This window comes from Pundamilia nyererei, unplaced genomic scaffold (assembly GCF_000239375.1).
Source record: "Pundamilia nyererei isolate P.nyererei 1_Seehausen unplaced genomic scaffold, PunNye1.0 scaffold00084, whole genome shotgun sequence".
Classification (NCBI taxonomy): domain Eukaryota; kingdom Metazoa; phylum Chordata; class Actinopteri; order Cichliformes; family Cichlidae; genus Pundamilia; species Pundamilia nyererei.
The window spans coordinates 2,209,415-2,228,718 of NW_005187485.1; the positions used below are offsets into that span (position 1 = coordinate 2,209,415).

The 19,304-nt window shown below is 41.8% G+C and overlaps 1 protein-coding gene across 2 annotated transcripts in view; it reads left to right on the forward strand.

Annotated features, from left to right (window-relative positions):
* The window catches only part of galnt1 (UDP-N-acetyl-alpha-D-galactosamine:polypeptide N-acetylgalactosaminyltransferase 1), a 62,543-nt gene extending 43,463 nt beyond the window's left edge, over positions 1–19,080 (forward strand). For both annotated transcript variants that reach the window (XM_005738550.2, XM_005738551.1), the window contains exons 5-15: positions 6,901–7,067; positions 7,667–7,794; positions 7,894–7,973; positions 8,335–8,505; positions 11,633–11,750; positions 12,084–12,264; positions 13,847–13,986; positions 14,085–14,183; positions 14,306–14,440; positions 16,809–16,946; positions 17,055–19,080. In XM_005738550.2, the coding sequence (XP_005738607.1) occupies positions 6,901–7,067; positions 7,667–7,794; positions 7,894–7,973; positions 8,335–8,505; positions 11,633–11,750; positions 12,084–12,264; positions 13,847–13,986; positions 14,085–14,183; positions 14,306–14,440; positions 16,809–16,946; positions 17,055–17,066 (1,369 nt within the window). In that variant the 3' untranslated portion in view covers positions 17,067–19,080. The remainder of the gene's footprint in view (positions 1–6,900; positions 7,068–7,666; positions 7,795–7,893; positions 7,974–8,334; positions 8,506–11,632; positions 11,751–12,083; positions 12,265–13,846; positions 13,987–14,084; positions 14,184–14,305; positions 14,441–16,808; positions 16,947–17,054) is intronic.
* The last annotated feature ends 224 nt before the right edge of the window (positions 19,081–19,304 follow it).

A 19,304-nucleotide genomic window follows, 5' to 3' on the forward strand; every position in this document is an offset into this window, starting at 1 on the left:
CGTGGATGTTTTCACACTTTTCCACGCTGTCAGAATCCACCGGTGGAGTTGAGCATAACTTGCTTTTCGCAAGTTTATCGCCGCTCGTCATCCACGACTCCCGCTGAACGCATAGCGCTACTTTGAAGTTTGTTTTTCGCGCTACTTGTACAGCACTATGTTGCCTGTCGGATGGACATGTGACCAACATACCACTCTTGAACCCCGATACTGTGTGTCTGATCACATGCCCTTCCGCCAGGCAACGTAGTGCCGTACAACAGCGGAACAAACAAAACAAATCGTCTTACGATATGACAAAAATCATGGACAATCCACAGAAAAGCCGCACCTGACTAAAAGCCGCAGGGTTCAAAGCTTGTGCAAAAAGTAGCGGCTTATAGCCCGACAAGTACGGTAAGCCATGCTGCAATGTTCCCTTTAAAGAGAAGCAGCTTTCTCCTGGGAACTAAATAAGCCATACTTATTTAGTCTTTTAGTAATTGTGCTGTCATGAACTTTAACATTCAGTATGCTAACTGAGGCCTGGAGAGTCTGAGATGAAACTCTTGGGTTTTTGCCAGTTTCTCTGAGCACTGGCACAGTTTGACCTTGGGGTGAATTGGCTGGGTATCCAGTCCTGGGAACATTGTACACACCTGAATGCTCCAGATCAACAACTCGAGTTGCTCACACTCACACTTGCTGATGATCAGTTAATCAAGTGCACCCATCTGCTATTTACACTCTTAATTCCTATGGAAGCAGTGAGGGTGTACCTAGTTCTTCACAGGATTGCATGTGAATACCTGTGAAAATGTTCTTTTTGGGACTGCATGTGGTTTTAGAGCGATTCATTCATTCAAGGCTGCTGTTAAATCCAGCTGATGGTAAAGTGCTACCAGAACAGTTTTCATTAGCACATCACACAGGGATTTTTGTCTGATTGCTCACGGTCACAAAGAAGTAAAGCAGAGCCGTGCTTGTGTTTATTATATGTGTTGTAAAACTGCTTGACATAGCCAACCTAACAGTAATTGTGTCTTAATATTGCAATCAGTGAATGAAAGCCCCATTCTGAGCACCTTTATTCTGCAAGGTTTCTGTAAAGTCATGAATGAACATGTGGTGACTGTGGGCAGTCATATTTACACAATTGCTGCCCATAAATAAATCCTAAACCCTGTCACAACATCTAAAGCATCATTTTAGTGATGTAATGTTTTTTTCAACAACACTTTTATAATATAAGTTATGTGTGTAATTCATATATCATGTGAGCAGAATTTCAATGTTGACTGTGTCTGTGTGTGAGTGCAAGCGGTTTTAGGTTGAAGGTTGTTCAGTCTTCAGACAGGCAGACGATGTGCATCCAGCCAACAGCTGAAAAGATATGTCAAGGTTAGCTCAGGGAGGTGGAAAGCAGCCCCCCACCCCACCCCCCGTCTTTTTTTTTTTTTTTGCTTCAGTAGAGGAACATGCATCAGAAATGAAGGTTTTTGGAGCGATGGAGAGGAAGACTGACTGAGAGGCGCAACAGTGACAGGAAGGGGCACATGCACAGTAGACAGGCAGGAGAGTAAGAGGACCTTGATCCGTGAAATGGGTTTTAGTCTTTGAGCGAGAGTTGATTACTAGGTGTGTTTTCACTCAGCCTTCCCCCCGTCTATCTGCTTTTCCAATTAGTAGATAAGACGGAGTCAATATCGTGCAAGGGAACGTGTGGCTGCGTGTGTGTAGGAGTGCATGCATTTGTGTCTATTTCACTGCGTATTTGTGTGTGGATCAGCAAGTTTAGGGAAACTGGCTGAATTCATCACAAATGAGGTTGTCATTAGCTGATACTTTAAAGGGGGGAAAAACTCACTTATGGTTTTTTAAGGCCCGAGCACTGACAGTGCGAAGGCCATATTGTAATTAATTTGTTGCATTATTATGTTTCTGTCAAATGAATCTGGGGATTTTACTTTAATAAACTCCTCATAGTTTAATGTAATCATCTTCATATTTGATCAGTCTTGAACTAAAGACTTTGGTCATGCTAAATTGTGAAGCTTTTGACTTTCTTTTGATTGCCGTGTCCGTGATGCAGTGGTGAGTTTTAGTCATTCAGCATTAAATTTTAATGTGTAATTCACACATAAATTGTCCAACTAGCCCCAAGCTTGACGTGATTTATAAGAGTTCATATATGACAGTATTTAACATGTTTTACACTCTGATCGAGGCAGGATCAGCGCATTAAATTTTGACCAGATAACCCTCAAAGAGTTGACGTTACGTTATTATGAGGGCTGTGAGTTTTTATTAAATGGTGGATCCGCTGGTGGCATTCCAGACTTTGATGTGCTGCCACGAGGAGCCAAAATAGTATAACTGAAATAGCTTTTGTTCAGTCTGTTCCAAACTTGACACTTAATAAGATTCAGACATCTGTATCCCAATAGTCAATGATATTTTGAGCACCAGCTAGTGGGAACAGGAAATGTCAATTTTACTTTGATGATCTCCTCACAGGGTCACCATATTCACCTGAAAGGTTCTGCGAGTAAACTTCAAGCCTTCAGTTCAGCTCAGCTTTATTTCCATAGCACCAAATCACAATAGTTACATCAAGGCGCTTAAAGCCTTGATTATGCTTTAGTGTGAAGATTATGGCAGTCCACCCTAGGGCCATGGAAATTCTCCATGAATCACCTTTCGTGCAGTTTATATTTAATGGCTTTTACACGTCAGTGTGGCAAAATGGCTGTTTTGTGCCACCTACAATATTTCAGTGAAGCCACCCCAGCACCATATTTAATCTGCATTTATGTTGTTTTGTCTTAAGATAGACAAAAAGCCTGGAGCTTTGAGCCATACCTTAGGCCCAACAGGAAGTCAGGCATTTTCAATGTAACATGCAGTCTTGGCAGAATTTTGACCATTTTCTTGTCTTGGACTTTAACAAACTTGTGCAAGAGATTTAATTTGATGAGCTTTATATTTTGTCAGGTCACTCTAAAGGGCACCATGTAGTCGGCCAAGGAAATGATCTGGATCTTTTTTGTGCAGCAGGCCTTATGACATCCACACGCCCCGGCCGAAGATCGCTACTTTCTGACGTTACGGTCACGCCTGTGTGTGTGTAATTCTATATGTGTCTGGGTGGATTTACAGTATGTGAAAATACTTTTCTTGACCACACCTTTCAGAAAAGCTTTTTTTTTGGTGATGACTACATTGTTGTTTTTGTTGTTTTTTTGAGAATGCAGACTTTTATTGGTGTGTGTGTGTAATGTTGCAACAATAATGCTGTTTAATTAAAGCCAGCGCGCACGCCCATGTTTAAATATCCCCACAATTCCCTGCTTGAAGACGCAGCCTGTAACTCATTAGCTTGCTTTGCCGTTGCCAAATGTTGCTCCGCCACCCTGACTGTTCGAGTGCACAGGGCTCCCTACAATTGCTCTTTAAAAAAAAAAAGCTAATACAAATAAACATGTTTGCAACTGGCTGTGTATAGACACACGGTCTTCTTTTTCCTCTGCTACACACCAAAGATCATGCCTTAACTCATGTTTTTTTCATGTGAGCAAGAAATAATGAGCCGCCTTAGAAAAACATTAAAAGACTCAAAGGCTGTCTCTGTTTTTACAGTGAATCATCTTGTGTGCTCATCGACCTCCCTATTTTCGAGCATACGAACATGCACACCCCAAACACTGAGAATTACTTCGTGTTTTTAACGTGCTCCACGGGCAGCTGCAGGAGAGAATACACTCTTGACCTCCTCTCCTCTGTCGCTCTTGCATTCCTTGAGTCAGAATCAACCGCAGAGAGAGCGAGGAAGCATTCCAGCGCTCAGGATGATCACAAGCAGGAGGGGGAGTTATAAAGATGGAGGAAATCAGATCCTATTCCATTTGGCTCTTGTAAGAGCTGAATTTGTTAGAGGAAGGATGTCGGGCTGCTTTCAGTTTCGTCCTCCAACACTTAGAAAACACTTAGAGTGTGAGACAGTTTTATATCGGGCTTGCATGCAGGTGTCATGGCAGGCTACGATTTTTGCTTGACCTACAGATGTGTGTACAGATGATTCGGTCTGCTCTAACTCTAACCAGGTGACCCACAAACCCATACTTAATGTATGTTATTCACAGGGATTTTCGTGGAACATGTTGCTTAATTTTGGTAAACATAAACCTGTAAAGAAATTACTTAAAAAAAGAATATTGTATGTAGTATGAATAGGTAGTCCTCTATGCAGCATTTACTGTAGTCTGTGTAACACTGAAGTAAAGCAGTCAAGGCCAGCAGTAAGGAGTTTTAATGTGACCCCTAAACTGATTTTGATGGTTTTTATAAACTCAAGGCAACCTAAAACATAGTGGAAGAATTTCTGGAAATTCATTTTAAACGTTTATTTGTAGGAGCGGGTATCTGTGCTGCTTTACAGCTAGTGCAATAAAACGTTATGAGCAAATAAAGGCAGCTACAGTGAAGAGACCGTGTAGCTACATCAAGCAAGAAGGCTGACAAGAAGACATCGGAAGGCTGATTTTCATACTGAACTGAAATCAACCTTGAAATTGTCAGATTTATTTAAACGGTGCAAACTTCGTGCCTAAATCCTAAAGCGTCAGACATACAGGCCAGAACTCAGCCGACAAAAGGTCCAATCCAGGGGACTGGATTGCTTTGCGAACTGGAAATTGCAGATAAGAAGAGAATAACTTTTTATTGTTTTGCACCAGGAAGTATTTTGTCATAAATCATTAGAAATGGATCAAGTCTTGAGGGAGATTGTCTGAACTGTTAATTTAATTGGAGCCAGAGGTCTGAATCATCATCAGTTTTACAGCCTGACAAAGACATTACCTATGGCCTGCCATGCCGCACTGAAGCGGGATGCTTCAGCCAAGGAGCCGTGCCCACACATTATTTTGATTTACGACAGGAGCGTTTCTTTGTAATGACAGTGGACTGACTGAACGTGAATCATCTGTTTTATAGCTGGATGGTTCATTAAGTGTGAGCCTTTTCAAAATATGTTTGGACTTTTTTGCACTAAAAGAAAGGGGCAAATCTGGAGGTGTTTTTTTTTTAAAATATATAATTGGGTATTATGCAATGTTTTTACTGAGATCAAAGATCAAACTGCGTATGTGTGAGGCCCAGCCATGAACAGAAATAAGCTTGACACCTCGCCTAAGGAGTATACCTGACAATTTGACCATTTAAAATGAAGTGTTTCTCTGGAAATACTGTGGAGAGATATTTAAAAAGATGTGACTGTCTTCACTGTGCTAATATTTGTCGTCTTGTGCCTGTTGTCCTGTGTTAGACAACTGCATCCTTCACTGTCTCTCAGTAAGAGAGTTTGATGTGTGCACTCAACACTGCAACGAAAATGACTCGCACTCTAATTAATATCACTAATCAAGTGTGATCATGCTGACCCACTAATTCTGTCTTTCTCGGTCTAAATCTGGGGATTTACGCTCGGATACTCGTTTATTATTCACTCTCAGTTTTCTTTGAAGTTGATTACGATGATTTTTCACAAGAAGCAAAATAATGATCTGAGTGATTTTAGGACTGTCTAATGTGGTTTAGTTGATTTTTTTTTAACTCTTATATAAAGTCGATGTAGCTGCAGCTCTCACAGTCGCACAGAGCCCGGATTGTTATGTGTCTCCTAGGATTTTTCTATTTCCTTTCTTTGTTTGGGCTCTGCAAGTTCATGTTTGTCTGTTTAAAATCAAGTCTGCGTTTTCACTTACTGCCTGTATTGTTGCCTTTTTTGAAGCCTTGTCTGCTTTTAGTTTTTGATGCATCTCGCACCCCTTTTCTTTTTGCTCCTTTGTATTTTTTGTTGTTTCTGCTTCATGTTGTATGTTCAGCTGTTTCATCATTTGTGCTGTGCAGTTATGCCCTCTTGAATGAACTTGCCTTGTGCTAAGCAACTTTGTATCATTCTACACACAAAGCATTTGGTGACATTGAAGCTTTTTGAAATTTAGAACTAATTAAAACAAGCAGACTGTAGATTAATAACTAATTTAAAATATAATTCAATCTCTGAAATAATGCCAAGTCTGTTTTATAGATACAAATTGTTACACATTGTATCAACCTTTTTCTAACCAGTTCCAAACTTTTTGGCCCAAAGTCTTTTAGAATACTGTAAATAAATGATGTACCAAGCTACTCTGACATCGTTCATTAGTTTTTCTTACTTCTGTTTTGGGTTGAGCGTTCTACTCTGACACCATTTGAGCTCGTTTCTGCCTCTTCTGTCGGGAGTCTCATTCTCTCAGTCACTACCCACTGCCTGTGGCCTTAGGTAACAGTAGCAGCGTAGATCCCTAAATGGGCCAGACAAATATAAAATAACATCATGCTTGTTTGACCGTCACTTTAAACATTTGGCTTAGACCATTAACTCATGAGGAACATGTTTAATGAAGTATTAAACAACGTGAGACAATCTATTTTCTATTCTCTAATAGACTTCTTTTTGTCCATTAGGTTTATTTAACTTCTGCATTTCTGACTTCACTTTTCAGACCAAGAGTCTACATCTAAAAAAAATTTTAAGGAGTTTCTTTTTGAATCATATCTGTTGTTCCAGAAGTAGATGAAAGGTTCAGGTTGATATCATATATTCTGTGTACAAGATTCTGGCTTTAATATCATGTCAGTTCTACTGTATGGCTTCTGGACCAGTTCTGTTGTGGCATCTCTTTGAGAGATGCAGTTAGAAGGCCCAGAGACATGCTATTAACTAAGTTTTTCTTTCTGCTTTAATTCATATGGGTAGCAGACCAAACTTGCAACCAAAGATTTATATATGTAGAAATATGCTTGTAAATATTCTTGTATTCTTGCAGCATGGAGTTTGATTATTTTTTCCATGTTTTTGATTACTCGCTTTAGGTGCAAGAACAAGTTATACCCCGATAATCTTCCTCGCACCAGCGTTGTTATTGTATTTCACAACGAGGCGTGGACCACGCTGCTGCGAACCGTCCACTCCGTGATTGACCGCTCTCCACACACACTGCTGGAGGAGATTGTTCTGGTGGATGATGCCAGCGAGAGAGGTAAACTCACACACACACACACGCACAGTAACACTCACTGCAGATAATTCCTTCAGTCTCTCTCTAGTTTGAGGCTTAGCCTATTTTTTAGAGCTATGATTTTTGCTGGATTCTGCGTAGGTAGATGTTTTTGCACACGTGTGTATGTGCCTGTGCTGGTGCCCAAGAGAGAGTCAGTGCATGAATGAGGACTGTGTGTGCCACTCCACCCTGTGCAATACTGTTAATCCCTGTTTGGGGGAGATTAGGTCTTTAATTTGCCAGACGCAGGGATTACACTCTGTTATTACCCTCAATCCCCCACCCCAACCAACTACCACCAGCAGAAGCAACCTTACGAGACCTCAGGTTAGATGGTGCAGGTCACGGATTGTGTGTTTATGTTTGCACTTGTGTTCAAGCTGATGGAGAAGCTCCTAGCAGGTACACGAGGTATCGTATGAGAAGGCCACATACGTGAAAGAAGGCACGCAAGCGCACAGTTATCTCTGATCCCTGCTGCTACAAATGGAGTGGGTTGGAGGAACAGCTTGTAATCCAGCTTTTGTTTTGTAGGCGCCCGTTTTGCATTCTTATCTGTTTATATATGCATTTATTAGATTTCCTCAAACAGCAGTTGGAGAGGTATGTGAGAAAATTGGAAGTCCCCGTCAGAGTCATGAGGATGGAGCAGCGGTCCGGGCTCATCCGCGCACGCCTCAAGGGAGCGTCTATCTCCACTGGCCAGGTGTGTGCGCATGTCCACATACGAGACATCCACAGCAACTGCTCTCCATATTGTGTTTGCACTGTAGATTTGTCTTATGTTTTCCCTCCATGTTCTCAGGTCATAACCTTTCTGGATGCTCACTGTGAATGTACAACAGGATGGCTGGAGCCTCTGCTTGCCCGCATCAAACAAGACAGGTAAGGCACACAAACACGAAAGATACGCAAACCATTGGCAAGCCTGGAAAAGAAAATCAATAAAGTATTGTTGAGCCTGCAGGGGGCTTGCCCTTGTGTTTATCTTACGCTTAATTACTCATTCTCTGTTTACTGCTACCCGTAAGCAGGTATACACACACACACTCACACCAGCACATGGAGAAAACGCACAGGGTTTACAAAGGTGTAATGAGAGATGAGTGACAGCTGGTGAGAAGTTGGTTCTGGAGGTGACACATCTTGCAGATGAGCTTTTAGCCTTGGTTGATGTCCACCCAGGGTTATGAACAGCAGGTTGATGTACTGTGTTTGTGTGCTGATGTCTTTCTGTTTACTGTAGGAAAACAGTGGTGTGCCCCATTATCGACGTTATCAGCGATGATACCTTTGAGTACATGGCAGGCTCTGACATGACATACGGAGGATTCAACTGGAAGCTCAACTTCCGCTGGTACCCTGTACCTCAAAGGGAGATGGACCGACGCAAAGGAGACCGCACGCTGCCTGTCAGGTGGGTGGTACACACAGCAAGATGAGTCTTTAAATTTCATTGCTATTATCCTTTTCATACTTATAAAACAGACTGACAGCAGTTTCTATGCTTCAAGTTAAGTCTTTTCATTTTACCAAAGGACATCTATGACCCTGGGCTAGTCCTGACCTAACTAAATTCTGCAGAGAGGCCCTTAAATCTTACCCTTTGATCCATGTAAACTATTACTTTTGCCATACAGTCACAGCTGACACCACAGTCCTCCTACTGCAACCCTCCATCCTTTGAAACAGTTTGCTCCATCTTTCAACCTGAAAATGAGTCCAACACTCAAAAGCCACTAAATTTGGTACACCCCATCAGAATAGGGAGAAAAGGTGATTTAAGTGACTTTGAAGGAGTATCTGCTAAACCACCATCTGGTTTACACAATATAGTGCAAAAAGGAGAAAACGGTGAGTTTAAATTATCTGGGGAAAGTGCCTTGTTGTTGCCAGAGGTCAGAGGAAAATAGACAGACTGCTTTGAGCTGATAGGAAGGCAACAGTAACTCAAATGACTAAGGTATTTTGGAAGATATGCAGAAGAGCATCTCTGAATGAAGCAGATGAGCTGCATCAGCAGAAGACAACACCGGGTGCAACTCCTGTCAGCTAGGAACAGGAAACTGAGGTTACAGTTTGCTTGTGTTCACCAAAACAAGATTGGAAGATTGGAAAAATGTTGCCTGGTCTAATGAGTCTCACTGCCTGCTATGACATTCAGTTGATAATAGGATCAGAATTTGGTCTGAACAACATGAAAGCATGGATCTATCCTGTCTTACATCAGCATTCAGGCTGCAGGTGGTGATGTAATAGTGTGGCAGATGTTTTCTTGGCAAACTGTTTTCCCTTTAGTACCAACTAATAATCATCAAAAACCAAAGCCTACATGAGTATTGTTGCTGACCATGTCCGTCCCTCTATGACCACAGTCTACCCACGCTCTCATCACTGCTTCCAGCAGTTCACGATAGTATATTGCGGCATTGAAGCCAAAAGTTTATTTTGTGCAATTGCATATGGACACGTTTACACACAGGAAGCAGTTATCTTTTCCGAGTTGCAGTTGATGAACACAGGTTACCGTTTCAGGATACTAGTTTATTTCTGTATTTCACACTCGCTTTTGTCAGGCACAAAGACACAGAAACAGCACAGCGGTTGAAAGCAAACAGCAAAGTGTTTTGTTTTTTTTTATCTTTCTTATCGTGACTCAAAGGATAGTTAAGCCTCATCCCGTTCATAGATGTTTTAAACACTGACACCTGCTTTTACGTAGAGAAGGAGCCACCCAGGACCTCTGCTCACACTGTGAGCTCCTGGCTGCCCAGTTCTGCATAAAACTCACTGATTGTGATATGTCGCCTAAAGGCCTTTACATTCTTTAATCAGAAACACTTAGGCACTGCGCCTAAGCCTTCCTATAGCAGACAAAAATCCTGAACTCTTTATCTTTTTCAATCCCTGTTTATTCTATGGCTGCTACAACAGTGTATATGTTACCATTCAGTTTGCTGCTGCAGTTCATCATAAGAGGTTCTCAAGGCAGGAATACTGAAAGAATAGAGTGAACTTTCCACTTCTGTTCAATGCAAGATGTTTATGTAAGATTGTGTTTTTTGTTTTGAGGGGCTTTTTTTGTTGTTTGTAGACCTTGGAACTAAAATCAAGAGCTTATTTCTGCCTGTCTATCATCTCTTTTTCCTGCTCTTGTTTCTAAGCATGCTTGATGCCAATATTCAAGGTCACACACACACACACACACACATAATGTAGCTTATGTAACACCCCGCGCCCCCGATTTCGGTTGTTTTTCTCAGTTCTGCTTGACAAAATTTTCCTCAGGGTGTCTTTTAAGTGGCCTAAAAAACAAAACTGGGTTGTTGTGTCAGGGCAGAAAATTAATTTCCACTAATGACACGATTTACATAAAAACCCTGTTCTGCCACAGAGCGCTTTCACATTATTGCACGTATGGAGTTTGCAGAATGGAAAAAACGGTAACGAATAATGCTGATGTGGTTTCAAGCTTCCACGCGTGCATTTGCTGAGGGAATTTCTCTTCATTAGACGATGCAAACTGCAGATCTTTTGCTGTCACTCTCTGAGGAGCTGCATATGTTGACAGCAGAGGAGGAAATCAGCAGCTAAGCTAGTTATTATGGGCTCATCTACCTTGTAATTTACGGCAATGTGCAGAAGTCTCTACTCACTTGGGAAGGTTGTATTTGCCACTGTTGGACTTTAAAAAATACAACAAACAGAAAAGATCTGAAGAAATTCTCTGAACTTGCTAAATGTGTCATTTTGATATTGTATGCTTCAAACACAAAGCTGAGTATTACCCGCCTTTTGATGCTTTATACAGTGGCAGTGTTTGTTTATTTCAGTCTTGTGATATGTTGAGATGATGAACCACGCTTTTATGTACGGTCCCTGTTTAGATAAATGACTTTAATTAGAATCCAGGATTTGCTGTAAATTAGTGGGTTTTCTTTGTTTTACTGCGACGTGTTTGAGTGTCGTAGAAAAAAGTGATTTATTGTAAGCTGGGGCATTTAGAAAGCTTTGATATCTCTTCAGGAAAAAAGGAAAGGATACATAGATCTGTTGTGTTGGCCTCGTCGTTATTGTCTTTTGTTATAAAGCCACATTTTACGAACTGTTTGACGAACTGTTTTTCCATTTCTGGGTTGCTTATTATTTCCCGCTCTTAGCCAATTGCTGGTCATACACCATCAATCTGTGCACGTTCAGGATATGTTTGTCTGTTTGTGTTCTTGTAAGAGATTTTAAGCAAAAGCGAAAACAGGCAGTGGAGAAGAATAAGCTCTAAAGAGGAGGAAGCCGTTCTGTAAGCGGGAGGGAAAATGGAAAGAGGTCTCGAGGCCGTTTAACTCTGACATGACTGTCACAGCAACAGAGAAGAGAGGAGAAAAAACAGGAAATCAGCAAATAACAGGGAGTGAGAGGAGTGAAATATAAAACCCTGATGGAATGTGTACATACTGGATGACCTTTAAAAAGCCGGCCGTCAGTGATTTAAGTGGCACTAACCTGCCTTTCTCCTAATTTACCTTTTCTCTGATGTCTCTGTTCAGGACTCCCACCATGGCAGGCGGCTTGTTCTCCATAGACAGAGATTATTTCCAGGAGATTGGCACATATGACGCAGGCATGGACATCTGGGGAGGAGAGAACCTGGAAATCTCTTTCAGAGTGAGTGAACACACCCACTGACAACTGACATGACTCTATTCTTCCATTCAGAAGTGTCAGCTAGGGTTCAAAAACACACACAGATGTTACACCTCTAGATTGACTTCACTGAATAAATTGTTGACCTGACTAAGACTTCGTCAGACGTCATCCCGGCTGGCGTTGAGTCAAATTTATTCAGACTGGCACAGCACAGCCGGGACCAGTCTGCGTCATCCATCTCCCAGCTGAGTTCACTGGTCTGTCTTAGCTCGTTCAGCGCCCAGGACTTACAGTGTGTCTACTCTGCAATTTATTCTCTAAATTAGTGTTGACAAGGCTTGTTTCTCATAGATTTGGCAGTGTGGCGGGACACTAGAGATTGTCACGTGCTCTCACGTGGGTCACGTCTTCAGAAAGGCGACGCCCTATACGTTTCCCGGAGGAACGGGACAGATCATCAACAAAAACAACCGGCGTCTGGCAGAAGTTTGGATGGACGAATTTAAAAACTTCTTCTACATCATCTCTCCTGGTGAGTTTTGCCACATTTTGTGTGTTTATGTGTGCGCGTGTTTGCGTTCATGTATGTGCTTGTGTGGAGGTTAATCTCTGTGACAGGTGTGATCTATCCATTAACCCGCTGACTGCGTGATATTGCAGTGGTGACCCAACAGTGCAGGATGGGGGGAGGCGGGGAGTAATTTCACGCTACAAAGCATGCATTAACTTGCATGAACACACACACACACACAAGCTTGCAGCAGAAAAGCAACCAAAAGAGAAGCAGAGCTACTGAAATGAAGAATATTTTTAGATGCGAAGCACCTCGTGGAACACATTTATACCTCTCTCACTTTTGTTGACAGGGGGCGCTCTTCTGTCTTTCTTACGCTTGTTTCAATAACCTGACCGGTTGTATAATAGAGGTCTTACAGAGCTGGAAGAAAGCATCAGCCCTAATTAGATCAGTTCCCGGGCATAACAATGAGATCATAATTCAGTTCTGTTTTATTGAGTTTTATTTATATATCACCAAATCACAGCAACAGTGGCCTCAAGGCGCTTTATATTGTAACACTACAGTAATAGAGAGAAAACCCCAACAATCAGACGGCCCCTATGAGCAAGCACTTGACAATAGTAGGAAAGGAAAACTCTGTTTAACAGGAAGAAACCTGCAGCAGAACCAGGCTCAGGGTGAGGCAGCCATCTGTTACGAGTTGGAATTAGACAAGGAAGACAGGACAGAAGAGAGACACAGATTAATAATAACTAAGAATTAAATGCAGAGTGGTGTATAAAGAAATAGAGTGGGGAAAAAAGTGATTAAAGTTAAGAAGAAACACTCCAGCCCTAACTATAAGCTTGATCAAAAAAGAAAGTTTTAAGCCTAATCTTAAAAGCAGAGAGACTGTCTGTCTCCTGAATCCAAATTTGATGAGCTTTTAACCTGAATGGATACATGAAAGCACAGATATAAGGGAAAGTTATAGTTGTAATAGTGGCCCAAAGTTAAAAGACAAAGCTAATAATTGAAGTAATTGAGTGCATGATTTCCCATGGTCCCGTCCTGCTGACTGAGTATGTAAAGGTACTGTACTGAAAAAACAAGAAGTGGACTGTCTTGCTAGACGGGCCAGACTTCACTGAATTCAAGCCAAAGGGCCGCACCGTTTCTAAACACAATTCAATCATAACTCAACAAAATGATATGAGTAGCATCTCAGCGTTACAGGGTTTTTGTTTTTTTATTTGTAAGCATAAAACACATAAGTAGAAACTGGACCTCCACAGTGTGCTAGCTCCATTTTCGATGTAGTTACTATCAGTTATTATAAGAAAAAGATGATTGACCTCCATTGCTCTTCATCAGGCACTGTTGTTGTCATTGTTGGGTCATTTTCAGCCCAGGTGTTACAACTTATTTCATGTTCTTTTCCAAAAAAAAACAAAAAGCGATTTAGCAGTTTTGAACGTTTGGCTGCTTCAGATCAGCATGTGGGTTTTTTCTGCTCAATCCTAACACAGTTTAAATAAAGCTTATACACACGGGGGGAATGGCAGCATGCAGTGTTTCGTTTGACCTTTTTGTGTGTGTGTGTCTGCGTGTCCAGGTGTGACCAAAGTAGACTACGGTGACATCACGTCTCGCACTGCTCTGCGGCAAAAGCTTCAGTGTAAACCCTTCAGTTGGTACCTGGAGAACATCTACCCTGACTCCCAGATCCCTCGGCATTATTACTCCCTGGGAGAGGTACACTCGCTCACACAAGCAACACTTGAATCTGTATGGATCAAACGGTGTGGGTTTATATTCAAGCAATGAACCTGCTTCCTGTGTGTTTGGCTCAGATCCGTAATGTGGAGACTAACCAGTGTCTGGACAACATGGCCCGCAAGGAGAACGAGAAGGTCGGCATTTTCAACTGTCACGGGATGGGAGGCAACCAGGTAACAGAGAAATAACAAAACACTGTAACTACACATGAATTAAAGTGTAAATGTTGACCACTGTTGACATCAGAGTTATTCTCGGCACAAAAAGAGAGAAAGTCTGTGGGTGATGTGTGCAGGTTTTCTCCTATACGGCCAACAAGGAGATCAGGACAGATGACTTGTGTCTAGACGTGTCCAAGCTAAACGGACCCGTCATGATGCTCAAGTGCCATCACCTCAAAGGCAACCAGCTCTGGGAGTACGACCCTCTGGTAAGTGGAAGACATAATAAAAAAAGCATTTTCTCAAAGTGATTCTGAAAAGCTGGTTAATATGTTCATCACCTGGACTGTTAGAAGTCATTATTATCATCTTATTATAAAAGCAGCCTGAAAAGCCTTCAGTTAAACCACAACACTACAGTTAAAGATCATATTTCTCCCATATTAGCTTCTCTTCAAAGTTTAAAATCTTCCTGCTCATGTATAAAACCTTGAACAATCAAGGTTTTGCCTACTAGGGGTAATTCTTATTTCTTTTTTCTGAACTGAGGGGTTTCTGTCAGATTTCATATTTATGCCTGCTTCCAAAATAAAACAACAGCCAATGAGGGTGATCTCTGCCTGTACAGCCTACCTGGGCTACCTGGGCTACCAGTGGAAAAAACATTTCTAATGGTCGACAGAGCATTTCTGTAGGTTTGGAAACTCTACATTAAGGGTACAGAGGAGGTCATCAGATGTTGTCTTTTTGTGAAAACTGGAAGCTGGTGACAGGTGACCCTGAAGACTTCCTTAATTATGCAGCAACAGGCCTAGGAAGCTGGGAGGTTCCCATGATGCACTTTGTCTTCTTCACCACTGCTGTATTTAATCATTAGTAATTATTAAACTCTGGTTCTCTCCCATAGTGTGTCCTTCGTCCTGCCTCTCTCTTTCCTTCTCCCTGACTGTTGGGGTTTTCTCCTGAATGCTGTAGGGTCGTACCATTATACTGTAGGTTTATAGCTTACAGTATAAACACACTGAGGTTATTGTTATTGGGAGTTGGTGCTATATAAATAAAACTGAATTAAATTGAATACTGTGAGCTCTCACAAAGGTCTTGACAGGCACAGAAAATAGTTCATTTACAGCAGGAAAACCTAGGACGTTAAATTCCCTTCCAACTTTATTTTTAAGGCACTTTAAAACAACAACGGCTGACACAGTGCTGTATATTAGAAATAAATAAAATAGAAAGACAATAAAATATAATGGGCACAGTGGTTAGCACTGTTGCTTCACAGCAAGAAGACACTGAGTTGAATGGTTTGTCTGTCTCTCTGGGTTAGCGCTGCGACACACTGTCGACCTGTCCACGGTGTACTCTGCCTCTCACCCTTTGGTAGCTGGGATAGGGTACAGCCCACCCAGCACGATAAACAAGGATGGATGATGGATGGACAGTAAAATGGAACTAAAGGGTGCAAAACGACACAAGTAAAAATGACCATCATACAATAAAAAGCAAATGAGATCAATGTGTCACACTGGGTCAAAGCCCAAAGGGTATAGACAGTATATTGTTGGGCAGTGTAGCTTCCTGTGAGGGTCCCGGGTCTGAAACCTAGTGAGTTTTGAGGTTTATGGACTTTGTAGTTTTATGTTTCTTGGTTTTGTTTGAGTTTACATTCATGCAATTTTTCCATTGTTCTGTTCTTAGTGTAGTTAGTCTCTAGTTTTGTATATTTTCTCTTTTGTGTCAAGTCTTCATCACCCCTCTTGTTAGGTTTGTTTAGTGTTCAGTTTTACTTCCCCCAGTCTCAGTTCCCCCCTGTGAGTTTCAGTTGTGTTCCCCACGTGTTTCCTCTCTGCCCCAATCACCCTTCTCTGTATTTATAGTTGCAGTCTTCCTCTTTGTCGTTGTCTGATCGTCTGTTTATCCCTGGTTTTGCTCTGTGTTCCTGTTCCTTTCCCTCATTAGCCTGTATTCCCCAGTGTAGACTGATTTTTAGTTCCTAGTTTTCCAGTTTTCCACTTTTTGTTTACCTTTTGCATTCAATACCAGCTCACTCTAAGCTCACCTGTGCCTGCGTCCTGCCTCTTCACAACATGTAGTCTCACAGAGCCTATTTAAATTGCAAAGACAATTTAGTCCATTACCAAGGAGCCGCAATAGAAAATGCTCTGAAAGTTATAAAAGCTCATTCTGATTCTTTCAGAATGAGCTTTTTCCAAAGCTGGAAGATGCAATATAAACAAACAAATAGTCACATTGTTAAAAATGCAAATTAATGTTCAGGTAAATTCACATAAACACGCTGCTTTGCAGCAGTTTACAGTTAACTGTGAGCAAATCTATCAAAATGGGTTTTAAATTAAAATATAAATAATGAATCTTTTCTAATCCCAGTGCACGTAATTCAACCTAGCATCATTTCTTGCCACAGTTTGGAGATATATCATCGTTGACTCGTTACCCAACCCAACCACAGCATTTACACCACAGAGAGCTAAAACTGAGCCTCATAGACTCGCACAGCAGAATTTCATATTCAAAGTATAACAAAGTCCATGTGCTGTTTTAACCAAAAAGACATTTACATGTTCCTTTAAATGAACCTTTCTAAAGAGTGATTTGTGTTTTTGTGCTGTGCAGAAGCTGACCCTGATCCACGTCAACAGTAACCAGTGTCTGGACAAGGCCAGCGAGGAGGACAGCCAGGTGCCCAGCGTCAGAGACTGCACGCACACACGCTCCCAACAGTGGCTGCTCCGCAATGTCACACTACCAGAGGTCTTCTGACCACACTCCTCACACTTCCAAATGCGCACATTCACACACACAGCGGCCCAGAATAAGAAATAAAGGGGAACGGATGTGATTTTTTTTTTTTTTTTTCAGCACCAGGAATGAAAAAGACTTCCCTACACTGGGATTTGGGAAGGAAGGAGGCCAGATTGGACGGTACTACCTCTGCCGGACGTCAGAGGGAGGAGTGCGTACAAGCCTCCTTAAAGCGAGAAGAGAGAAAAGCCTCCCTCTGAGAGAGACGATGGCTGTTGTTTTACATTCATTTTGTTTTGGGGTTTTTTTAAAGAAAAAAGAGATTTTAACCACGGAGAGTTGACTCGCTCACATGCGCGAATACGAGGAACTAACTGGTGGAGTCATCACAGCTTCCCCCGGACAAAGCAGTCCACCGCTCAACTCATCACTTAACGTTTACTGACTGCCTCTTACGAGAGTGTGTGCACTTATTTGTGTGTGTGTGTGTGTGTGTGTGTGCGTGTACTGAGATGAATGTATGCTTTGAGAAGGGGACTGAATTCCTTGTTGATTTTCTTTCTTTTTTCATGTTTGTTTTATTTAATTTTTTATGGATTTTGAAAATGTACTCCTGTGAAGAAGGTTGTGCACGTGTGCATGTGTGAGAAGCTGTGATGTGTGTGTGTGTGCGCGTCAGAGCCAGTCCTATGGTCTTGCAGCAGTGTGTGTCTCCCTCTGGTGTTACAGTTTAGCATTTCATCTTACAGGCTGACGCCTCCGTGCAGAGGGACGACGCATACACACAAAAAAACAAACAAAACAAGAAAGCGATCACGAGGACCCGACGTCTGCCGTCAGCAGAAATCTAGAGATAGAGAATTATGATGTTTGTGATATCTTAAGATTTCTATGTCCAGTTTTTACATGGCTTGTCTGTTTCTACTGTTTCAGTAACCCTAGTTTGTCTGTACGTCTCTGTTGTCTTTACAGATATTTAACATAGAGCTAACACACACGCACACACACACTCTCAGAGGATACATGAGTCTGTTACTGATGTTCACTGCCTATTGTAGTGTTCAACCACGTGGATCTCCCCAGTAAGGCACTACATTGCCACACATAAACACACAGACAGACACACATGCTGTATACATATAGGAAAAAGGCTGCCTAAGCCTGATACTTCAGTCCATTTTTGTCATATCGTCTTCTCAATGACCTCTTAAAGAAAAACAAAAACACTCCAAGGGCTTCTTTCCTCCAGCGGAGTGTGTGGATGTTTGCATTTGTGTGGGTGTGAGCGTGTGTTTCTTCAGTACTAATCCCAGCCCATTAGCTCCCTGTTTACTAGAACAAACGGCACTCCGATTCCTCGCTATTGGACGAGCAAGCACCCGTAGCGTAGACTGGCAGCAGATTAGCATACCCCTGCTTCCTCCGCCGTACTAAAAGAGCAAAACGCTGTTATTTTTTACACAGAGCCGGGTTCCCTGCACTCCCCCTGCGGACATATCTACAGCAGGAACGTGGCACCGCTATGAGAATTAATCAGGGACAGAATAAAAGCTGTAGAGAGCCAAAAGGAGGGAAAGGGTTGAACTGTGTGATTACAGAGAGCACAGCAGATGACATATCTTAATCCATTACTACATTTCTCTCACTTGGCAAGCGCACCTGCAGCATTTCACTATTCATATCTCAGTCAGAGGTAGACAGCGTGTCTTTTTCATTTCCACTATCACGCCTTCTTTATTCTTATTCTTTGTTTTTTTGTTGTTGTTTTTTTAAATCGCTTCTGCCGCTGCGAGTCAGGGCACCAGAGGTGATTTCAAAAAAGGATTTTTAAACATTTCAGCTTCCTCCAATGGAGGAAGGGTTTACACAAAGGACACGACATCAGTTCATCTTCGCCATGGACATGGCAGTGAGTGGAGGCCATCAACAGGTTGTTTTTTTGGGGTTTTTTTCATGTCTGATCGAGTGACTGTGGTGAAGACGTGAGAGTTTTTTTGATTGTAGGACAGACGGGGGAGGGTATCGATTGTTCTAAATTCGGGAGTCGGGTTAAGGGGTGGGTTTGAAATGAACTGACATGTCCAGGCTTCCACACTGAGCTGATCCAAATGTAGAAAATAAAAGTGAAAACGTTTACAGAAAACTTTGAGGTGCCTGGTGATTTCTGCCTCCTTCTGTCTCCACAGACGCACCACAAACCCTAACCCTTAATTACGTAGCCCAACCAATACTGAACTTTTACAATGATGTTTATAACCGAGAGTTTAAAAACATCTAGCACTTAATTAAAAAGTAAGTGTGCAGATGCTCAGTAATGTCATAATTACATATACAAAAATGGAGGTTCGTTGTCTGTGTCTTGAAATT